The sequence below is a fragment of the Eptatretus burgeri genome, chromosome 7, assembly GCF_056783735.1.
Source record: "Eptatretus burgeri isolate ZD-2024b chromosome 7, Ebu_testis_v1, whole genome shotgun sequence".
NCBI lineage: Eukaryota > Metazoa > Chordata > Myxini > Myxiniformes > Myxinidae > Eptatretus > Eptatretus burgeri.
The window spans coordinates 84,797,874-84,816,618 of record NC_140967.1 but is presented as its reverse complement, the minus strand read 5'-3'; the positions used below and the strand labels follow the sequence as shown (position 1 = coordinate 84,816,618).

The window sequence follows — 18,745 nt, the reverse complement described above, 5'->3', positions numbered from 1 at the left end:
GAGAAGGAGAAGGAGAAGGAGAAGGAGAAGGAGAAGGAGAAGGAGAAGGAGAAGGAGAAGGAGAAGGAGAAGGAGAAGGAGAAGGAGAAGGAGAAGGAGGAGAAGGAGAAGGAGAAGGAGAAGGAGAAGGAGAAGGAGAAGGAGAAGGAGAAGGAGAAGGAAAAGAAGAGGATACTGTGTTATATTTTGCAAATTGAGGAAAGAAGTCCTTGGAAAAGGTGGGAAGTTTTCCCTACTGTGAAAGAGTTTTTGTTTCTTGTCCAACAAGCTAAAATTTACATCAGAAGACATCATGGACATCGTCGAGCATTACTTGGTGGCTACGTACGACCACACAAGAGTGAACTCAAGAAGATAAATGAAGTCAGAAGATATTTATTTTCCAAATGATAAAGGGAAATTGAAAACATCCAACCGACCACGGCCCCCTTAGAAGAGGACGCAAAGAGGGCAGCCCATCAGGCAAGATGAGTTTGGGGGCAGGTAGTAGTGTTGAAACCTATCATTCCAGAACCGAGAGCCTGGGGATGGGAGAAAAGTGCACCAAGTGGTTGAAAATCGATGTGGACAAAGCTACCCCAGGACCAGGTGGCCTGTTCAGAAGTACTATGTTGCAACTGCAAATCCGCTTGCAAAGGAATTTGCAAATGTTTCAAAGAAAACTTACAATGCACAGCAATTTTGAAGTGTGACGGAAAATGCTACCAAGACTGTAGCTGCAAGAGGTAAACATTCAAATAAAATAAAATTTCTCTCCCGATTTGGAATGAATATAATAACGACACAGGTGGCCATTTTGTTCGCTCAGGATACTTGGATATGATGGGCTTATTGGAATCCTTAATCCAGAAAATATGGGTGTGGTTATTGAAATTACTTTTCCATCTGTCCTAAAAAGGATATAAATGAAAACAGATATATGTATATGGTGGCCATATTAGAATTGAAGATGGTGGCCACCAGGGGGGCATTTCATGGGTGAATCTTAATCGAATAATGAGCCAAATGACTACTCTGCCAAAAATTGTGTTTTCCCCAAGAAATGAATGATTCACCTCATTTTTTGACCTTAACCGCCGGACTAAAGGTGGGAATAGAAAGAAATGAACATCTGTGAGCTCGAGCATGAGGAAGAGTATTAACCCTTTGAGCTCCTTCGACTTTTGGCTCCCCCACCCTGGGCTCCAAGAAGAAAAATCCAGCCGGTCGGGTATATGGAAGTTTGAATAGCGGCCGGTAAAATGGCTACTGGGGTTCAAAGGGTTAAGGACAAGTACAAGACATTTAAAGTCGACAAGGAAAACAGGTCAGAGGCAGACAGGAAAGTAGAGAGGCCAAAACAGAAGCTCCAGTCAAAAAACATGTGGCAGAGAGTCAGGATAACAATTGAATAGAACTTGGCCCAGAGGGATTGCTCACAATGGCCTACTTATTCAAAAGATATTGTCTGAAGTCTTTATTATCCACACAGGCAAAGGCCAATAAAACAGCGAGCTTAAAATCCCTTCAGAAAGGTGACAGTCAACATGATGCAACATCCTAACTGTGGAACACTCAACTGACAGTTTATAGGCAAGTTCTACATCTATGCTGATGACAATCAAACTCACACAAGACAGCTCAAAGGTGAGTGTGTTACTTCTGAGCTATCCCATCAGAACAGTTCCCAAGGGTGTGGGTAGGTGGGGAGTTGTCAGCATGTGCTGATGAAGTGAATAAAGTAGAAACAGATGTCCACATTTAGGTCACTCCTCTCCTCTGGCCTGTGGTGCTGACCTGACATGAGCCTTTTAAAACCTCATTTGTTGCAGCAGATCATTTTCTATTGAATCTTTACAATCTGAAAGAACATTTTCTTTTGGATCTCAAAAAAATAAAATAAAAACAACTTGTAAAACATATAATTAGTGAACAGAATTTGGCCTATAAAACAGGTTCTTTAGAATTTGGTTCGCAACTTGTGGAGAACTTCAACAGAACTTGTTTTTTGAGTCTCGAGAAGAACATGATCTTAAAAATATATTTTTCAGAATATTTTTTACAAGGGTAAATAAATAAATAAAAAATGACCGTTTTTACAGCCATTTTTCCCTGCTGTGCAGGGGTTGGGCTTTTTCTTGAGGCAATGTTTTATGGCCGGATGCCCTTCCTGACGCAAACCCTGGTCGCCTCTTACGACACACGGGGATAGCAAGGGTAAATATTGCAGTTTAAAAAAAAAATGGCCATGAATCGGTGAGTGATCCAAAAGACTCTTCAGCAAACATGAGCAGCTAATTTTGGAGAATTGCCAGAATACGATATGAGAAAAAAAAGAGGTATGGAAACAATTAATAAATTTTCACTTTTTATTATTTTTTTTTTTTTGTATACCTTGGTCGAGGCTCGTATGAGAGCTAACACACAACTCACAGCAAGGAGGCATGAGACAAGAGGGGCGGGAGTGGAAGGGACAAAACAGTGGGGAACAGACACATTAGGTGAACTGTGGAAGGGAGAGGGATGGGGATGGGACGGGGAACATGGCGAAGAGAAGATGGACATTTCAGGGACTTTCAGGAAGGAAAGTAGGAGAAATGAAGGAAGTGGGCTTGGGTGGATTATCGGGGGTAGAAAAGATCGAGGATTTGGATGGGGGAAGATAAGAGGTGGTGGTGAACAGCTGTTTTGAAAGCCTGGAGGGAAGAATGGGAAAGAATACAGTGAGGAAGTTTATTCCAAAGGCGGGAAAAAGAGGAATGAAAGAGTGAAGATGAGCAGTGATTCATGATTTTGGTAGTTTTACCAGAAGGGGTTGTTGGCGGACCTTGAGCGCCCTGTGGAAATGTGGTGGGGACAAATCGCAGAGAGAGCAGGGGGGCAAGGCTGGAGAGGAGTCGGTAGAAGACAGAAAGACCACCGACCAACCTGCGGTGATTGAGTGAGAGGCCCAAAGACTCAGCTTCATTGCGGGAGATGCCGATGATCTTAAATGCCCTGGTTTCGACAGCGTGAAGCCGAGAAAGGTGGGAGGCAGGAGCACCAGCCCAGAGGGGAGAGCAGTACTCCATCAGGCTATGGACAAAAGCTTTGTAAGTGGTCAGGAGCTCAAGAGGGCCGGGGAAGGACTTAGCACGACGGAGGATTCCCAGTCGGCGACTGGCTTTTGAGGCGAGGTTGGAAATGTGACTTTCCCAGGAAAGGTCATGGCAGATAGTGAGACCTAGAAGCTTGAAAGAAAAGACTTCTTCCAGAGGATTGTTGAGAAAGTGGATGGGGGGGTTTTGTAAACGGTCCTTTCGAAGAGACATAGTGAGAGTGTGAGATTTGTCTGGATTGAAAGACATGTTCCACGTGTTGGACCAGTTTGTGATTTTATCCAGATCTGCAGTGAGTGAAGAAGCTGCTGCTTGCCGGTCTGAGGGATGACAGATGGTACGGCAGAGGGTGGAGTCGTCGGCAAAGAGAAATAGAGGATTTTCCAGAGAGTCCGAGAGATCATTGATGAAAACCAGAAAAAGAACAGGGCCCAGAACGCTACCTTGAGGAACTCCAGCCTGCACAGGAAGAGGAGATGAAAGAACTCCATTTAGGGCCACACGTTGACTGCGACAGGAGAGGAAGTCTGCGAGCCATGAGTGGAGATGGCCTTGAATACCATGGGAAGAGAGTTTGGTGAGTAGGGCAGGGTGCCAGACTGTGTCAAAAGCACGTGATATGTCCAGGGATACGGCTCGGATTTCCTGTCTGGCATTGAGGACCTCCATCCATTGATGGGAGAGCAGAAGCAGCATATCCAAGGTAGAGTGACCTGGTCTGAAACCAAATTGATGATTGGAAATCAAGCCATTGGAGAAGAGGAAGGATTTCATATCTGAGGCGATGATGGATTCCATCACCTTGCTGATGATTGGGAGAAGGCTGATTGGTCTGTAGTTATAGGGATCTGTTTTTGCACCTTTTTTATGCAGGGCAGTGATGTTAGCAGATTTCCAAGCAGATGGCAGATGACCTTGGGCAAATGAGAGGGTGAATAGAACAGAGAGAGGGTGAGCAAGAGCAGAAGAGCAGGCTTTGAGGACACGTGGGCTGATGCCGTCTGGACCGGTTGCAGAATATGACTCGAGGTTTGAAAGCAAGCTCTACACCTTGTCAGGAGAAAAGGATACAGAGTCCAGGGACAGTTGGGTGCGACTGGGTAAAGTGGGTAGAGATAGTGATGGGTTTAGGACACAAGATTTAGCTGCAAACACCGAGTTTAAACATTCAGCTTTATCACGTGTGGAATCAGCAGTGCGGCCATTTGAGGTAAGGGAGGGGATGGAGGGGGAACATACACCAGTAACACATTTGATTAAACGTCACCAGGATTTTGAGGAGGGAGAGAGGGATGAGAGTTCAGACTTGAGATGAGAAAGATGTTGTTTTCTGGCTCTCCTGAGGGTAGATACACACTTGTTCCGAGCTTTGTGGAAAGAACTGAGATTGCCCTCAGTTGGGTTTGCTTTCCATGAGGCAAAGGCAAGTTGTTTCAGGACGACTGCCTCGCCACAAGCTTCAGTAAACCAAGGGCGGGAGGAAGGGTAAGACAACTGAACACGAGAGGGGATAAATCTGTGCATGAGGGAGAGCAAGTTTATTTGAAAGAATTCCCAGGATGAGTTGATGTTTGAGAAAGTAGTGATAGGAGACCAGTCTGTAAGTTTGATGGCTGCTCGGAGACCCTGCCAGTCGGCTTGAGTGAAATGACAGACTCGACGGCGGTGAGGTGGTTCTCTGATAACAGCCAGAGAGATGTCCACTTTAACAAGGACGTGGTCAGAAGAACCAATTGGAGCGAAGGAAGAGCAGCAGATATTGTCAGGGAAATTTGTCAAAATCAGATCCAGAAGAGATGGAGTACCATTGGTTGAGATCCGGGTCGGGAAGTTGACCGATTGAGTCAGTCCCAATGAGTCGCAGAAAGCTTTTGCTGAGGTGCCATGGCAGGTGAGAGAGGTACCCACACCTAGCCAACTGGCGTGATGACAATTGAAGTCACCACATAAGAGGAAGAGAGAGTTTGGATGAGAAGATAGAAGATGGTCCATGTTTTCGGATAGTGAGATGTAGATGGAGTCATCACTGTTCGGTGGACGGTACAGTATACATATAAACATGAGGTGGGAGTGGAGGGGAAGCCGAAGCCAGAGGTATTCCTGGGGGTGTGGGGGAGTGAGAGCAGTGCATGGAGAGTGAGGAATGGAGTCTTTGATGAAGAGAGCAACACCTCCACCAGGACGAGGCTCAGGTCTGTCATACCGTAAGAGGGAGTAGCCAGGGAGAGATACTTGGGAGTCAGACACGTCTTGGGAGAGGAAAGTTTCTGTTAGGCAGATAATGTCTGGTTTGTCAGTGGCAACCTGTATGGAAATATCTGAAAGGTTTGAGCGAAGGCCCCGGATATTTGAGGTCCACACTTTTAATGAAGAGGAAGGGGAGGAGGCTTTGGGTGCAGGAGGTGGAGGGGGAGGGGGAGGGTAGGACAAGGGAATAGGGGGGCAGGTAAGGAGGGTTGCTGAAGGAGTGTGGGGTATTGCAGAACAGCGAGGGGAGGGGGCCGAATGAGGAGAAAAGGCTCTGTGGTGCTGGGGGAGAGGGGGGACAAGAGACAAGGAAGAAGGCAGTTGAGGATTTGAGGAGGTGGAGTGAAGAGATGGAGGTGAGAGGGCAGTGGAGGGAGGCAGGTTGGTGGATGAGAGGCCGGGCAACTTTGAGAAGGAAGAGTGAGGCGATGAAAGGTGGCACAAAGGTGAGGGGGGGATTTTTGAGAGAGGTGAGAGGGAGGCTTGGAGGAAGAAGAGTGGGATGGTTGTTTTGAGAGTGAGAGTGAGGGGTGAGGGGGGTGAGTTGGCACTGAATTTGGAAAAAAAGAATGGTTGAGGGTAAATATTGCAGAGTTAAAAAAAAAAATGGCCATGAATCGGTGAGTGATCCAAAAGACTCTTCAGCAAACATGAGCAGCTAATTTTGGAGAATTGCCAGAATACGATATGAGAAAAAAAGAGGTATGGAAACAATTAATAAATTTTCACTTGAAAATGAAGGTTCGTGCAACGCGGTTACCAAAAGACCTCAATTCCACCGAAACCCAAAGGGCTGGATACTCTACAGCAGAGATGCGTTCTGAATAAGCTTGGCAAGATTCGATTTTTCGTTGGTAGATGTCGATAACCGTCAATTTCAGATCATGCTCACTGACCACTGGGTGGGGAGGAAATTGCCATTGTCAATCGGTGAACATTTTAAAAAGGAGGACAAAAAAAAAGAATGATTGTCAATAACTTAATAACATTCCAATAATGTGTGAAAAATGCAATGAGTGAAGTAGTTATTTACATTTCTGCAAAAACAACTGGTTCCAGGCATGCCAAGAACTGCAGGGCAGAGCATTCAGGGTGCAGTGCAAGCATGGGGTTGAAAGTTCAGAAAGAGCTCCAGCACAGAGAATTTGGTGCACAGTGTGTGCATGGGATTGGAAGTTGAGAAAGCGTACGAAGTTGGAGCGTACAGTGTGTGCATGGGATTGAAAGTTGAGAAATAACTCTCGGGTGTACCATACAGTGTGTGCATGGGGTTGAAAGTTGAGAAAGAGCTCCAGCACAGAGCATTCAGTGTACAGTGTGTGCATTGTGGAGGAGCTCCTTGTGAGCCAAAGGTCATCCATATCTGGTGCCCAACTGTGTCTGTGGACGTCCTCCAGCATTTGGGCTCCTTCTTATTAGGAGGTTGGTGGCAGGATTTGCACTCCAGCCACCGTAAAACACAAAAACGCAAAGAAATCTGAAAACCCACTCTGTGGGAGTACCTCCTGTGCAACTTCCCTTCGCAGGGCAGCTCACCGGATGACGGGATTGGGGCACAGCCTTCGGGACCCCCAATCTTTGATGATAGGAGGGAAACCACGGGGTAACATTCCTGGGTCAGATTGCGGGAGAGTGTGTCAGAGTGGTGCTGAGGTGTCGTCCACCAGACGTCGGTCTCCTTGGGTTAACCTGAGGCGGTCCCTTCAGGTGGGTGCCTGAAATGTCCTATTCATAACAGAGGATGATCACACGTCTCTGTTATCATCTGAGCTCAAGCGTTTGGACATTGTTATTGCAGCACTCTCTGAGGTTCGGAGACCGGATTGTGGTGAGATCATGGTGGGTGCTTACATCTACTATTGGTCTGGGCCCTCTGATGGTTACCATTCCCAAGGAGTTGCTGTAGCTGTGTCCAATAAGCTGACTCCAATGGTAATTGAGGGAGCACCGGTCAAGGAGCGTATTATGAGACTAAGGATTCGTCACTCCTTCGGTGTCATTTCCCTGGTCTCTGTTTATACTCCGACTGAAGCGAGTGATCTCACTGTGAAGCCACATTCCATGCCACACTCGAGTCTGTGGTTGATCAGTGCCCCAGACGAGATACACTTCTAGTCTTGGGGGATTTCAATGCATCGACTGGAACTGATAGGGATGGTTATGAGATGTGTGTTGGTCCCCATGAGTCAGCATCTATGAACCAGAATAGCACGAAGTTCCTTGACTTTGCAAGACGTCATGGACTTAGGGGGGCCGGTTCATGGTTTCAGCGCCCATAAGCTCATCGCTGGACTTGGTATTCCAATGCTGGCAGTGTGGCAAAGGAGATTGACCATGTCCTCATTGATAGTCACTGGAGGATGATCCAGAACTGCAGGGTCTACCGGAGTGCTCAGTTCCTCAATACTGACCACCGGCTTGTTGTAGCAACTCTGAAGTTGCACCTTAAATCCAGGAGAATGGTACCATCCCAGCCTAGGCTGGATGTTGGCACGCTCAAGGATGTGAGGGTAGCAGAGGAGTTTGCGAACAAGTTGAGAAGAGATTTGGGGGGTCTGGGTGCTTTGGGAGGTTTTGAAGTGCCTTCAAGAGTGCCTTCAAGTGCCTTCAATACCACCGTCCTTCATGTTGCCAGTGGATGTCTTGGAACCCAACGTTGGGCAAAGAAGAATTTTATCTCTCAAGGAACACTGGATACCATTGACCAGAATCACAGGGCCAGAAGGAATGGCAGAGCTGAGCTGTTCAGGGAGCCGAGTTGTAAAACTATACGTGCGCTAAGGGTAGACAAGGAGGCCTATGTGCGAGGAATCTGTGAGGGGGTAGAGCATCACCTACGGTCAAGTGATTCTCGTCCTGCTTACAGGGGAATTCGTGCATTGCGTTGATCCAAGCCCATCCCTCGGAGCACTGCAGTGAGATCAGAGGGTGGTAGGCTCTTGACAGAGGAGTCCGAAGTGAAGGCCCACTGGGCCGGTTACTTTGAGCGGTTGTACCAGGCTGATCCCCCAGCTGTCGAGTTGGACGTCAGGGGTGTTAAAATCCCTGTTGCTGACCCTCCAATCAACTGTGGTCCACCTTCGCTTGTAGAAACACAGGCTGAGGTGAACTGGTTGAAATGGGGTAAAGCTCCAGGGATTTGTGGCATCCATGCTGAACTTCTCAAGGCTGGTGGAAATGCTGCACTCATGTCGTTGCATGCAGTTCTGTGCTCTGCCTGGAACACAGGCATCATCCCAACGGACTGGAAGAAGGGCCTTGTTGTCCCTCTCTGGAAAGGGAAGGGTGATCGCCAAGACTGCAACAATTACCGAGGGATGACGCTGCTCTCAGTGCCGGGCAAGGTCTTTGCTCGGATAATTCTTGATAGGGTTCGCCACCATCTGCTTGAGCACCAGCGTCCAGAGCAGTCAGGCTTTACACCAGAGGTCAACGATTGACCGTATCCTTGCTCTTTGGGTCCTCACCAAACACAGACGAGAGTTTCGGCAGGGGCTGCTTGCAGCCTATGTTGATCTCTGTAAAGTGTTCGATTCAGTGAATCGGGATGCCCTCTGCAGGATTCTAGGTCATCGTGGGGTGCCACCAAAACTGGTCAATCTGATGTCTGAACTGGACACTGGTACTGAGAGTGCTGTGTGATGTGGTGATACCATCTCTAACTTATTTCCAGTTGTTGCTGGAGTTCATCAGGGGTGTGTTCTGGCCCCACAATTTTCAGCACTTGTCTGGACTGGATTCTTGGGAGGATGTCGGAGAAATCAAGCTGCGGTGCATCGTTTGGGAATGTCAACATCTCTGACCTTGATTTCGCAGATGATGCAGTCATCTTTGCTTAGGTTTTAGATATCCTTTTGGGGGCCTTTGGGGTGCTGAATGAGGAGTCACAGCCGCTGGGATGACGGGTTTCCTGGGTCAACACTAAGATCCAGGCTTTGCAATTACATCTTGGATGCTGTTGTCCTATCTGTGCCCATTTGTGGTGAGCATGTTGAGGTCATAGAGAGATTCACTTTCCTTGGCAGTGATATTCATGTCTCTGCTGGCTGTGAGTCAGAGGTCAAAAGACGTCTGGGTCGGGCCTGGGGAGTCATGGATTCACTGGATAATGGGGTGTGGCGCTGCCGGTACCTGTGCGGGAGGACGAAAGTCCGAGTCTTCAGGTCCTTGGTGCTTCCAGTCTTGCTCTATGGATGTGAGACTTGGACTCTGACCAAGGATTTGAGATGGAGACGTAATTCCTTTGGTACCAGGTCTCTTCGGAGAATCCTTGGCTATCGCTGGTTGGACTTTGTGTCCAACGAGCAGTTGCTGAGAGAGACTCAAATGAGATTTGTTATCTGCATAGTCCGTGAGCGTCAGCTGCGGTTGTATGGACTTGTAGCTCTTTTTCCTGATGCTGATCCTGCTCACCAGATTCTCTCAGCGAGGGAGTCTCCTGAGTGGAGGAGGCCAATGGGCCGACCACGTGCCTCTTGCCTCCTTAAAGACGTCTCTAACTCCCTAGTATTTCTCCCTGGTTACTCCCTCCTCCGGTATGACAGGCCTGAGCCTTGTCCTGGCGGCGGAGTTGCTCTCTTCATCAAAGACTCTATTTCTCACTCTCCATGCACTGCCCTCACTCTCCATGCACTGCCCTCACTCCCCCACACACCCAGGAATACCTCTGGCTACGGCTTCCCCTCCACTCCCACCTCATGCTTATATGTGTGCTGTACCGTCCACCAAACAGTGATGACTCCATTTACACCTCACTATCTCAAAACATGGACCAACTTCTATCTTCTCATCTGAACTCTCTCTTCCTCATATGGGGTGACTTCAATTGTCATCATGTCAGTTGGGTGAGTGTCGGTAGCTCTCTCACCTGCCATGGAACTTCAGCGAAAGACTTCTGCGACTCAATGGGACTGACTCAAGTGGTCAACTTCCTGACCCGGATCTCAAACAATGGTACTCCATCTCTTCTGGATCTGATTTTGACAAATTTCCCTGACAATATCTGCTGCTCTTCCTCCGCTCCAATCGGTTCTTCTGACCACGTCCTTGTCAAAGTGGACATCTCTCTGGCTGTTATGAGAGAACCACCTCAACGCCATCAAGTCTGGCATTTCACTCAAGCCGACTGGCAGGGTTTCCAAGCAGCCATCAAACTTCTAGACTGGTCTCCCATCGCTACTTTCTCCAACATTAACTCATCCTGAGAATTCTTTCAAAGAAACTTGGTTTTCATTATGCAAAGATTTATCTCCTCACGTCTTCAGTTGTCCGACCCTTCCTCCCGCCCATGATTCACTGAAGCTTGTGGCGAGGAAGTTGTCCTGAAACAACTTGTCTTTGCCTCATGGGAAGCAAACCCAACTGAGGGTAATCTCAGTTCCTTCCATCAAGCTCAGAACTGGTGTGTGTCTACCCTCAGGAGAGGCAGAAAACAACATCTTTCTAATCTCGTCTAAACTCTCAAACCTCTCTCCCACCTCCAAATCCTGGTGGTGTCTAATCAACTCTGTTTCTGGTGTATGTTGCCCCTCCATCCCCTCCCTTACCTCAAATGGCCGCACTGCTAATACCACATGTGAAAATACTGAACACCAAAACTCGGCGTTTGCACCTAAATCTTGTGTCCGAAACCTATCACTTTTTGTACCCTCCTTGCCCAGTCACACCCAGCTGTCCCTGGACTCTGTGTCCTTTTCTTCTGACAAAGTGGAGAGCTTGCTGTCAAACCTTGACTCAGATTCTGCAACCGGTCGAAATGGCATCAGCCCACGCGTCGCAAAAAAACCTGCTCCTCTGCTCTTGCTCACCCCCTCTCTGTCCTTGCTAACCCTCTATTATATTCACCCTCTCATTTGCTCCAAGGTCATCTGCCATCTGCTTGGAAATCAGCAAACATTACCACGCTGCATAAGAAACGGTGCAAAACAGATCCCTGCAACGACAAACCAATCAGCTGTCTCCCAATCATCAGCAAGGTTATGGAATCCATCATCGCTTCAGACATTAAATCCTTCCTCTTCTCCAATGGCTTGAATTCCGATCATCAATTTGGTTTCAGACCAGGTCACTCTGCCCTGGATATGCTGCTTCTGCTCTCCCAACAATGGATGGAGGTCCTCAATGCCAGACATGAAATCAGAGCCATATCCCTTGACATATCACGTGCATTTGACACGGTCCGGCACCCTGCCCTGCTCACCAAAGTCTCTTCCTATGGTATCCAAAGCCATCTCCACTCATAGCTCACAAACTTCCTCTCCTGTCACAGCCAACGTGTGGTCCTAAATGGAGTTCTCTCATCCCCTCTACCTGTCCAGGCTGGAGTTCCTCAAGGCAGCGTTTTGGGCCCTGTTCTTTTTCTGGTTTTCATCAATGATCTCTCCTACTCTTTTTTCATCAATGTTTTCATCAATGATCTGGAAAATCCTCTTTTTCTCTTTGCTGATGACTCCAAATTCATCCGTACCATCTGTCATCCTTCAGACCAGCAAGCAGCAACTTTATCGCTCTCTGTAGATCTGGATAAAAAAACAAACATGTGGAACATGTCTTTCAATCCTGACAAATCTCACACTCTCACTATGTCTCTCTGAAAGGACTGTTTGGAAACCCCCCTCCCCACACCACATCTACTTTCTCAACAATCCTCAGGAAGAAGTCCTTTCATTCAAGCTTGTGGGTCTCACAATCTGCCATGATCTTTCCTGGGAAATCCACATTTCCAACCTGGCCTCCAAAGCCAGTTGCTGACTGGGAATCCTCCGTCATACAAAGTCCTTCCTTGGAACATCTGAGCTCCTGACCACGTACAAAGCTTTCATTCACAGCCTCATGGAGTACTGCTCTCCCCTCTGGGCTGATGCTCCTGCCTCTCACCTTTCTCGGCTTCACACTGTGGAAACTCAGGCATTTTGGATCATTGGTGTGGTGAGGCTGAGTCTTTGGGTGTCTCTCTCTCACCGCAGGCAGGTCGGTGGTCTTTCTGTCTTCCAGTCTCCTCTCCGGTTTCGCCCCCCCCCTCTCTCTGCTCTGTCTGCGATATGTTCCCCACATATTTCCGCAGGGAGCTCAAGGTCCAGCAGCAAGCCCCTTCTGGTAAAACTATCAAAACCACGAAGCTGTTCACCGCCATCTCTTATCTTCCCCCATCCAAAACTATGATCTTTTCTACCCATGCTAATCCACCCAAACCCACCTCCTTCAAATTTCCTGCCTTCCTTCTGAAATTCCCTGTGGCATCAATCTTGTGTACCCCATGTTCCCCACCCCATCCCTTTTCCTTCCACAGATCTCCAAGTGTCCCTGTTCCCCACTGTTTCATCCTTCCCTCTCCCACCCCTAATATCTCCTGCCCCCCTTGTTGTGTGTTGTGTGTTAGCTCTCATACGAGCCTCGACAATGTATACCAAAAATATATGTGTATATATCGGTTGTGGAGAAAACTAATTTAAAGGCAAATGAAGGTGAAAAAGTGAGGGTGGAGGAAAGAAAACTGCGAGTCCCTCGGCTAATGTTCCCCAACATGGTCAAGGATGGTTGTGGATGCCAGTATTATTCGTCATAAACAATCAAGCGGCAATTGTTGAAGAACACTCACCGACGTCAAATTTGAAGATCTTCGCTTTTGAGGGTTCTGCAACTGACCTGCTAATTCTACTTTCCTCTTATTCTTCTTAAATGAAGCCATACTTTGTCCTGAAAAACAAATATAGGGCATCACAATGTTATTATCAAAAAACAAACAACCAAGCAAAAAAAACCAAGCACATGACACAAAACTTGAAAACGACGACAAAATGATTTAGAAAAAATAAGAAAAATATTTAATAGACCCGAGTTCGTTTTGCTCAACCCCGTTCACAATCTTGCACTGACAGCCGCAAACAGGTTGAACATCAAGTTGACTAAATCTTTACTTCGACAGAAGGTTACGACTGATAGTACAGGATAATGAAGGATGTTACGGAAAGCTTGGCTGCCGAAATACCAGAAAATGCAATTCAAATCTCGTTTTCAGGCTGAGGAATGCAAAAGGAAGGTCCTGTTCATCCTCTCTGGGTAGTTGTCATCCACTTAATAGTTCTAAACTCCCACAAGTATCATTTCATAGTGGTACTCAATAAATTATTGCTAGCGAAACATGGGACGTTAAGTAAAGCTGTTTAGAATCATTGAAATGGAAAGGAGATGTTCCACTGATGTGGAATGTTAAGAATACTGTGGCCTGAGAGAGCTAAGAAAAGTGTAACAGTGGAAATTGGAGTACAAAAAAGGCAAATAAACATTATAGGTGAACATTTTGTTTTAGCCGTGGATCGTCCATTGCCTGGTATGAATTCCAGCAGGTCACGTCAACAGAGACCGTAACAGCCTGCTGCTTTGGCCGTCACGGACCGGATTACAAGTTGTTTCACTCTGATATCATGCTGGTGGGACCGCCAAATCAGCCGATGTGTTGTGCAAAATTGGCACCACACTCCTTGCCTCTAATTAACGGCCAAGCGAGCTGAGAATTGTGGTGCGGTCTGGGTGCTTGGTGTTAATTGTGGTAGCCAATTATCCTCAACAGACTTACGCCAATTGCAAGAATGATAAATATGGCTCAAATTCACCCCGGGACCAGATATATTTCATTGGAAAACAAAGTCATGGGGGAGGAAATGCAAGAAACCAATGCCCAATGATGAACAATAAAACCCCTTAACCTAACCAACAATACATGTGCCCGAACCAACGACAAACAGGAATCAGTAATTATCTAACCCTTATCGGGACCAATCATTCTATGGTAGAGAGACAAAGGGAATTACAGGACAGAAATACTGGGTACTCCCCGGCATAACTCCACAGCATGTATGGAAGTACAGTCCAGGGTGCTGCGACGTAACCGGCTGCTGCGTACCGCTTGCTCTGGGCTCGGGAGGAGAGGAGACAGTGTGGCTCTGGCGCAGGCAGGAGTAAGTGAAGCGCACAGCTTCCCTTCAAGCGGAATTCATGCTTCGCCTATCTTCCACCCGTCACAACCACCTTTATCGAGTCCAGCCTCTATGTCACTCATACCGTACCACACTTCTCTCTCATAGAGCACTGGTCTACTGGTGCTGTCTAGAGGTGGGGCGACCCTTCCACAACCTCTCACACAGATGTTCTGGTGCTGCGAGCTGGCCAGGATGGTGGTGGCGGCTTTTCCCGCCCAGAATAGCACCTCAAGGTCTAGCAAAGTCTTTGAAACATAAAAAGAGATTTACAAAGGGTAAAACATAAAACGAGAGCAAGTAGGGATGGTAATTTTTAAACACACATATTAGCAAGGGCAGACATCGTCTATCCATTACATATAATGACGCATATCTAATATCAAATGGATTACTTTATGCTTACTCTAAGACATTTACAAAGTAGCTAACTAAATGATATCATGCAATGTTAACCCCTTGGAGTCATTTCGACAACAATGTTATGACATTTTGGACATACTACAAGGAAACAAGGTGAAAATTTGGAAAAGATGATTGGGCAGGTAAATGTTTAAGGGAAGCGAAGACGTCGCTGACCCAAATTTAAATTGCTGGATCAGGTTAAGACCTCATAGAGCAGCTGTCTCCCCAAGAAGCACAAGCATGGCCCAAGACAGGCCCTGTTGGCATTCTGTTGTGAAAGCCAGGAGTCCTCAATCATGAAGAAATAAATGGCAATATTGAAAACTATTAGTCAGAAAAGTGTCTCTTTTCCAAGCAGGTAAATTATCGTGTGTGTGTGTGTGTGTGTGTGTGTGTGTGTGTGTGTGTGTGTGTGTGTGTGTGTGTGTGTGTGTGTGTGTGTGTGTGTGTGTGTGTGTGATAGTTTCAGAGTGTTAGCTCGACAAATGACCCCTTTCCCCAAACTAATGTTCTTGCGAGGGTTCAATTAACCTGGGTCCATCAAAAGGGCAAGCAGACTTACTTGTTGTGAGAGCAGCTGCTGTGCTTGATGCCATCCCTTGTGCCATGGCCCATTTATAAGCTCCATCTCCAACTAAAAAACTTTGAGAAAAAAAATAAAACAATGAAAAACACAAAAACAAATTTCACACTTTCAACGATCAAGAAAAATAATGTGAAGAATGATTGATGTAAAAAAAAAATAAAGAAAAGAAAAAGATAACACTGATCCAAGAATCTGAAGAATAAATACCAGGGTGGAACTCTTCCTGCTGGAAGCTTTCCTTTTTCACTTTCAAGTAGAATCTTTCTCGCTACCAGGATTGGGTTTTTTATCCCTGGAAGAGATGAAACCACAACAACAAGAAAAAGAGCAATCAGAGATTGCAGAACCTCGCCAGGACTTGTTTTGTGTGGTGTTTCTGTACCGGTGTGTTACATAATTAATAAGACGTAAGGCCTTAGTTATTTTATAACTTGGTTTACACAGTTCTTCAGCTGAAATGTAGGATCGGTAGATCAAAATATAAATATAAATATAATTTCAATTTTTAGAAATTATATATTTTTATGATTTTTTTCGGATGTTCCATGGAAAAGACAAGGGAAGGTGGGGGGGGGATTAATATTAATCCCGGACCAGGAGGATCGAAGAAAACATTGAAGATGGAAGACCATTCAAATGCAGGATGCCATTGTTCACTGTATCATCTGATGTGAAAAACAATAAAGAAGGTTTAAAACTTGTTTTTACAATATAGTCTGGCATGTTTTTCTTATAGAAACCTGTTGGATCATCAAACAAATGGAAACAATGCTGAGAACAGTGCATGTGTGCGTGCACACCAGTGCATAGTGCTGGATATGATTTTAAAAAGGTGTCTAATCGGAGGCAACACACTCAAAACGGTCAATCAGAGCCATAACCAGCTCTTACTTTTCAGCGGGCATCTGATCGTACTGTCTCCCCATCCCCATGAGCACATCAAAGGGTGATTTCTGGTCCGTTGAAGGCTGAATATTAGCATCTCGCAGGGAAACTGACGCACTTCGCACCAAAATCTTTCAATACGAACAGCGGTGTACAACTTTCGATGGAAACAAAATCGGCACGATCGAGAGTAGCCTGCGAATCATCCCTGCTGCTGCACTGAATTGATGTTATAGTTCGGTCAGAATATTCGTCGTCAAGATGTTGCGTGATTCAATCACCAATACAGTCACTCAAATTTATACCACTGACATACTTCTTAACAATCACTTTCACCCCAGAAACCACAGTCAATCTGAACCACGCTGGCCACTGCTCAGACGCCATGACCGAAGACTACTGCGCAGCTTGGTTAAAGGGGACTCGGAATTTTGGTGCGGGCGCGCGAAATTATATTTTGAAAATAAATGCCGACGTTCACATTTCGGGTTTTGAAACTTTTGCACCTTCAGCGGAAAAATTATCAATATAATAGGCTAAAAATGTGTTTTATATTTATATTTCATTTTGGCAAATATACCGTCGGCAGATCTGTAAACCAAGTTATAAAATAACTAAGGCCTAAATGGAACTGCCACTTTATAACTGCTGGCAGTGATGACCGGGTACCAAGATGTCCTGCTTTGATTGGACACCTGACCCTGACCCATGGCGTTTATTACTATTCAGTTGAATTCAGAATGGGATTAAAATTAATTCAATTCAAATCAAATGGAAGACCAAATAGGTACAGTCCTGCATTAGAGTAATCGGAAGGAACCTGAACAAGGAAAAGGCAAAGATGGAGTCATCAGGAGTCACCTGGAGAAGATTCACGTTTCTGCTGCTACTCCTATACTCTCAAACCCATCCAGGAACAGCTAATAGAGCCTTATTAAAAAAAAACAAAAAAAAAAAAACCACACATCAAATTATTTAAGAATTCTGGCTACCAGACCATGCATCCAATCAGATTGAAATTTAAAACATATATTCCTCATCACGACTGGATCATAATTGCGAAGTTTCACGTAGACTTATGAAGCAGTTCAAGAGAAAGAATTTTATTTAAGATTTTTGCTCAATCCAATATGACTGCCACACCATGTGACATATCAATTACTCGTCAATACTCTGGTATCCCCAAGGCAAGGAGAACATTTGTATGAAGTTTCCCCTCGATCTATCCAATCACTTTGGAGAAGATTTGTATTGGTTTTAGGGTAAATCCAATATGGCTGCCAAACCATGTGACCTATGATATCAAAGGTGGAGAACTTTTGGTTCCTCATGGATAGGTGGTCATACCTGTAAGGTTTTGCCTCAATCTGTTTAGCCACTTCAGAGAAGAAGATTTTTGAAGGTTTTTTTTTTCAACAATATGGCTGCCGAATCATCAATATTTTTCTGTGAACCATTTTATCCTGAGATGACCCTCAAAATTTTTTTCATACTGATCAGATGTAGCATTCTACATATGCAATGACGTCATAACGAAGGTACATACGACGTCATGAAAAAAAAAAAAATCGCACTTATTCCCCATGAGGAGGACTTGCCGTGTGCCAAGTTCCAATTTTTTTTCTTTGGTGCTGTTTCAGAGATATATATATATATATATATATATATATATATATATATATATATATATATATATATATATATATATATATATATATATATATATATATATATTGTTGTGGTTGACAAAATCCACAAACCACCATTCAGGTCCCTTAGGTGAGATATCTCTGTAAGTATATGTGTAGTTAGGCCCAAACCCGTTGTCTAGAGGGAATAAATGTCATTCATGCGGGCTGCGACTCTTCAGGATAGCCGTTTTTCTTTTACTATCTTTATTTTGGACCAGCCGCCATTATTACCACCACCAACCATGTCTCAACAGCCATCACACAACAACCACCAACCACAACGCCGCTTCACAACAACAACCACCAACCACAACGCCGCTTCACAACAACAACCACCAACCACAACACCGCTGCACAACAACAACCACCAACCACAACGCCGCCTCACAACAACCACCAACCACAATGCCGCTACACAACAACAGCCACGACCTTTACCGTCACAACTCGCCACCATCGCATCCACACCATCTCGCGCCACTCGTGGGCACCGATACTGGACTCGTGCAGGGCGCGCACCGAGCAGCGTATTCAGAGACATCACAGACTTTCCGAAGAAAAACGGATCAAAAACGACTCACGCCCACTTCTGTTCCGTCCTATCGGAGAGCTGGGGCGATTTGGCCCCGCCTCCAGGGCGTTGGAGTGAGGACGCTATATGCAAATTAATGGATCAAAAAGCATTCACGCCCACTTTTCCTCGGTCCAATGGGGAGCCAGTTAGAGAGGTGAAGGGTCGGAGGCAGAGGGTCAAAGGTGAAGGAGCGAAGCCAAGGGGGATATAAACGGCCGCGCTCGCCAGGAAGTTCAGTTCGCAGTTGTGAGTTCGGAGGGGAGAAGTCAAGAGTGAAGAGTTGGGACGAGCCAAGAGAGGAGACG

At 45.9% G+C, this 18,745-nt stretch overlaps 1 protein-coding gene across 5 annotated transcripts in view; it reads right to left on the bottom strand.

The window, feature by feature from the left end:
- The window catches only part of TASP1 (taspase 1), a 144,963-nt gene that overhangs the window by 100,666 nt on the left and 25,552 nt on the right, over positions 1-18,745 (bottom strand). For all 5 annotated transcript variants that reach the window (XM_085889337.1, XM_085889335.1, XM_085889336.1 and 2 more), the window contains exons 5-7: positions 15,498-15,582; positions 15,267-15,346; positions 12,922-13,019 (exon numbers count right to left, since the gene is read on the bottom strand). In XM_085889337.1, coding sequence (XP_085745463.1) covers positions 12,922-13,019; positions 15,267-15,346; positions 15,498-15,582 — 263 coding nt within the window. The remainder of the gene's footprint in view (positions 1-12,921; positions 13,020-15,266; positions 15,347-15,497; positions 15,583-18,745) is intronic.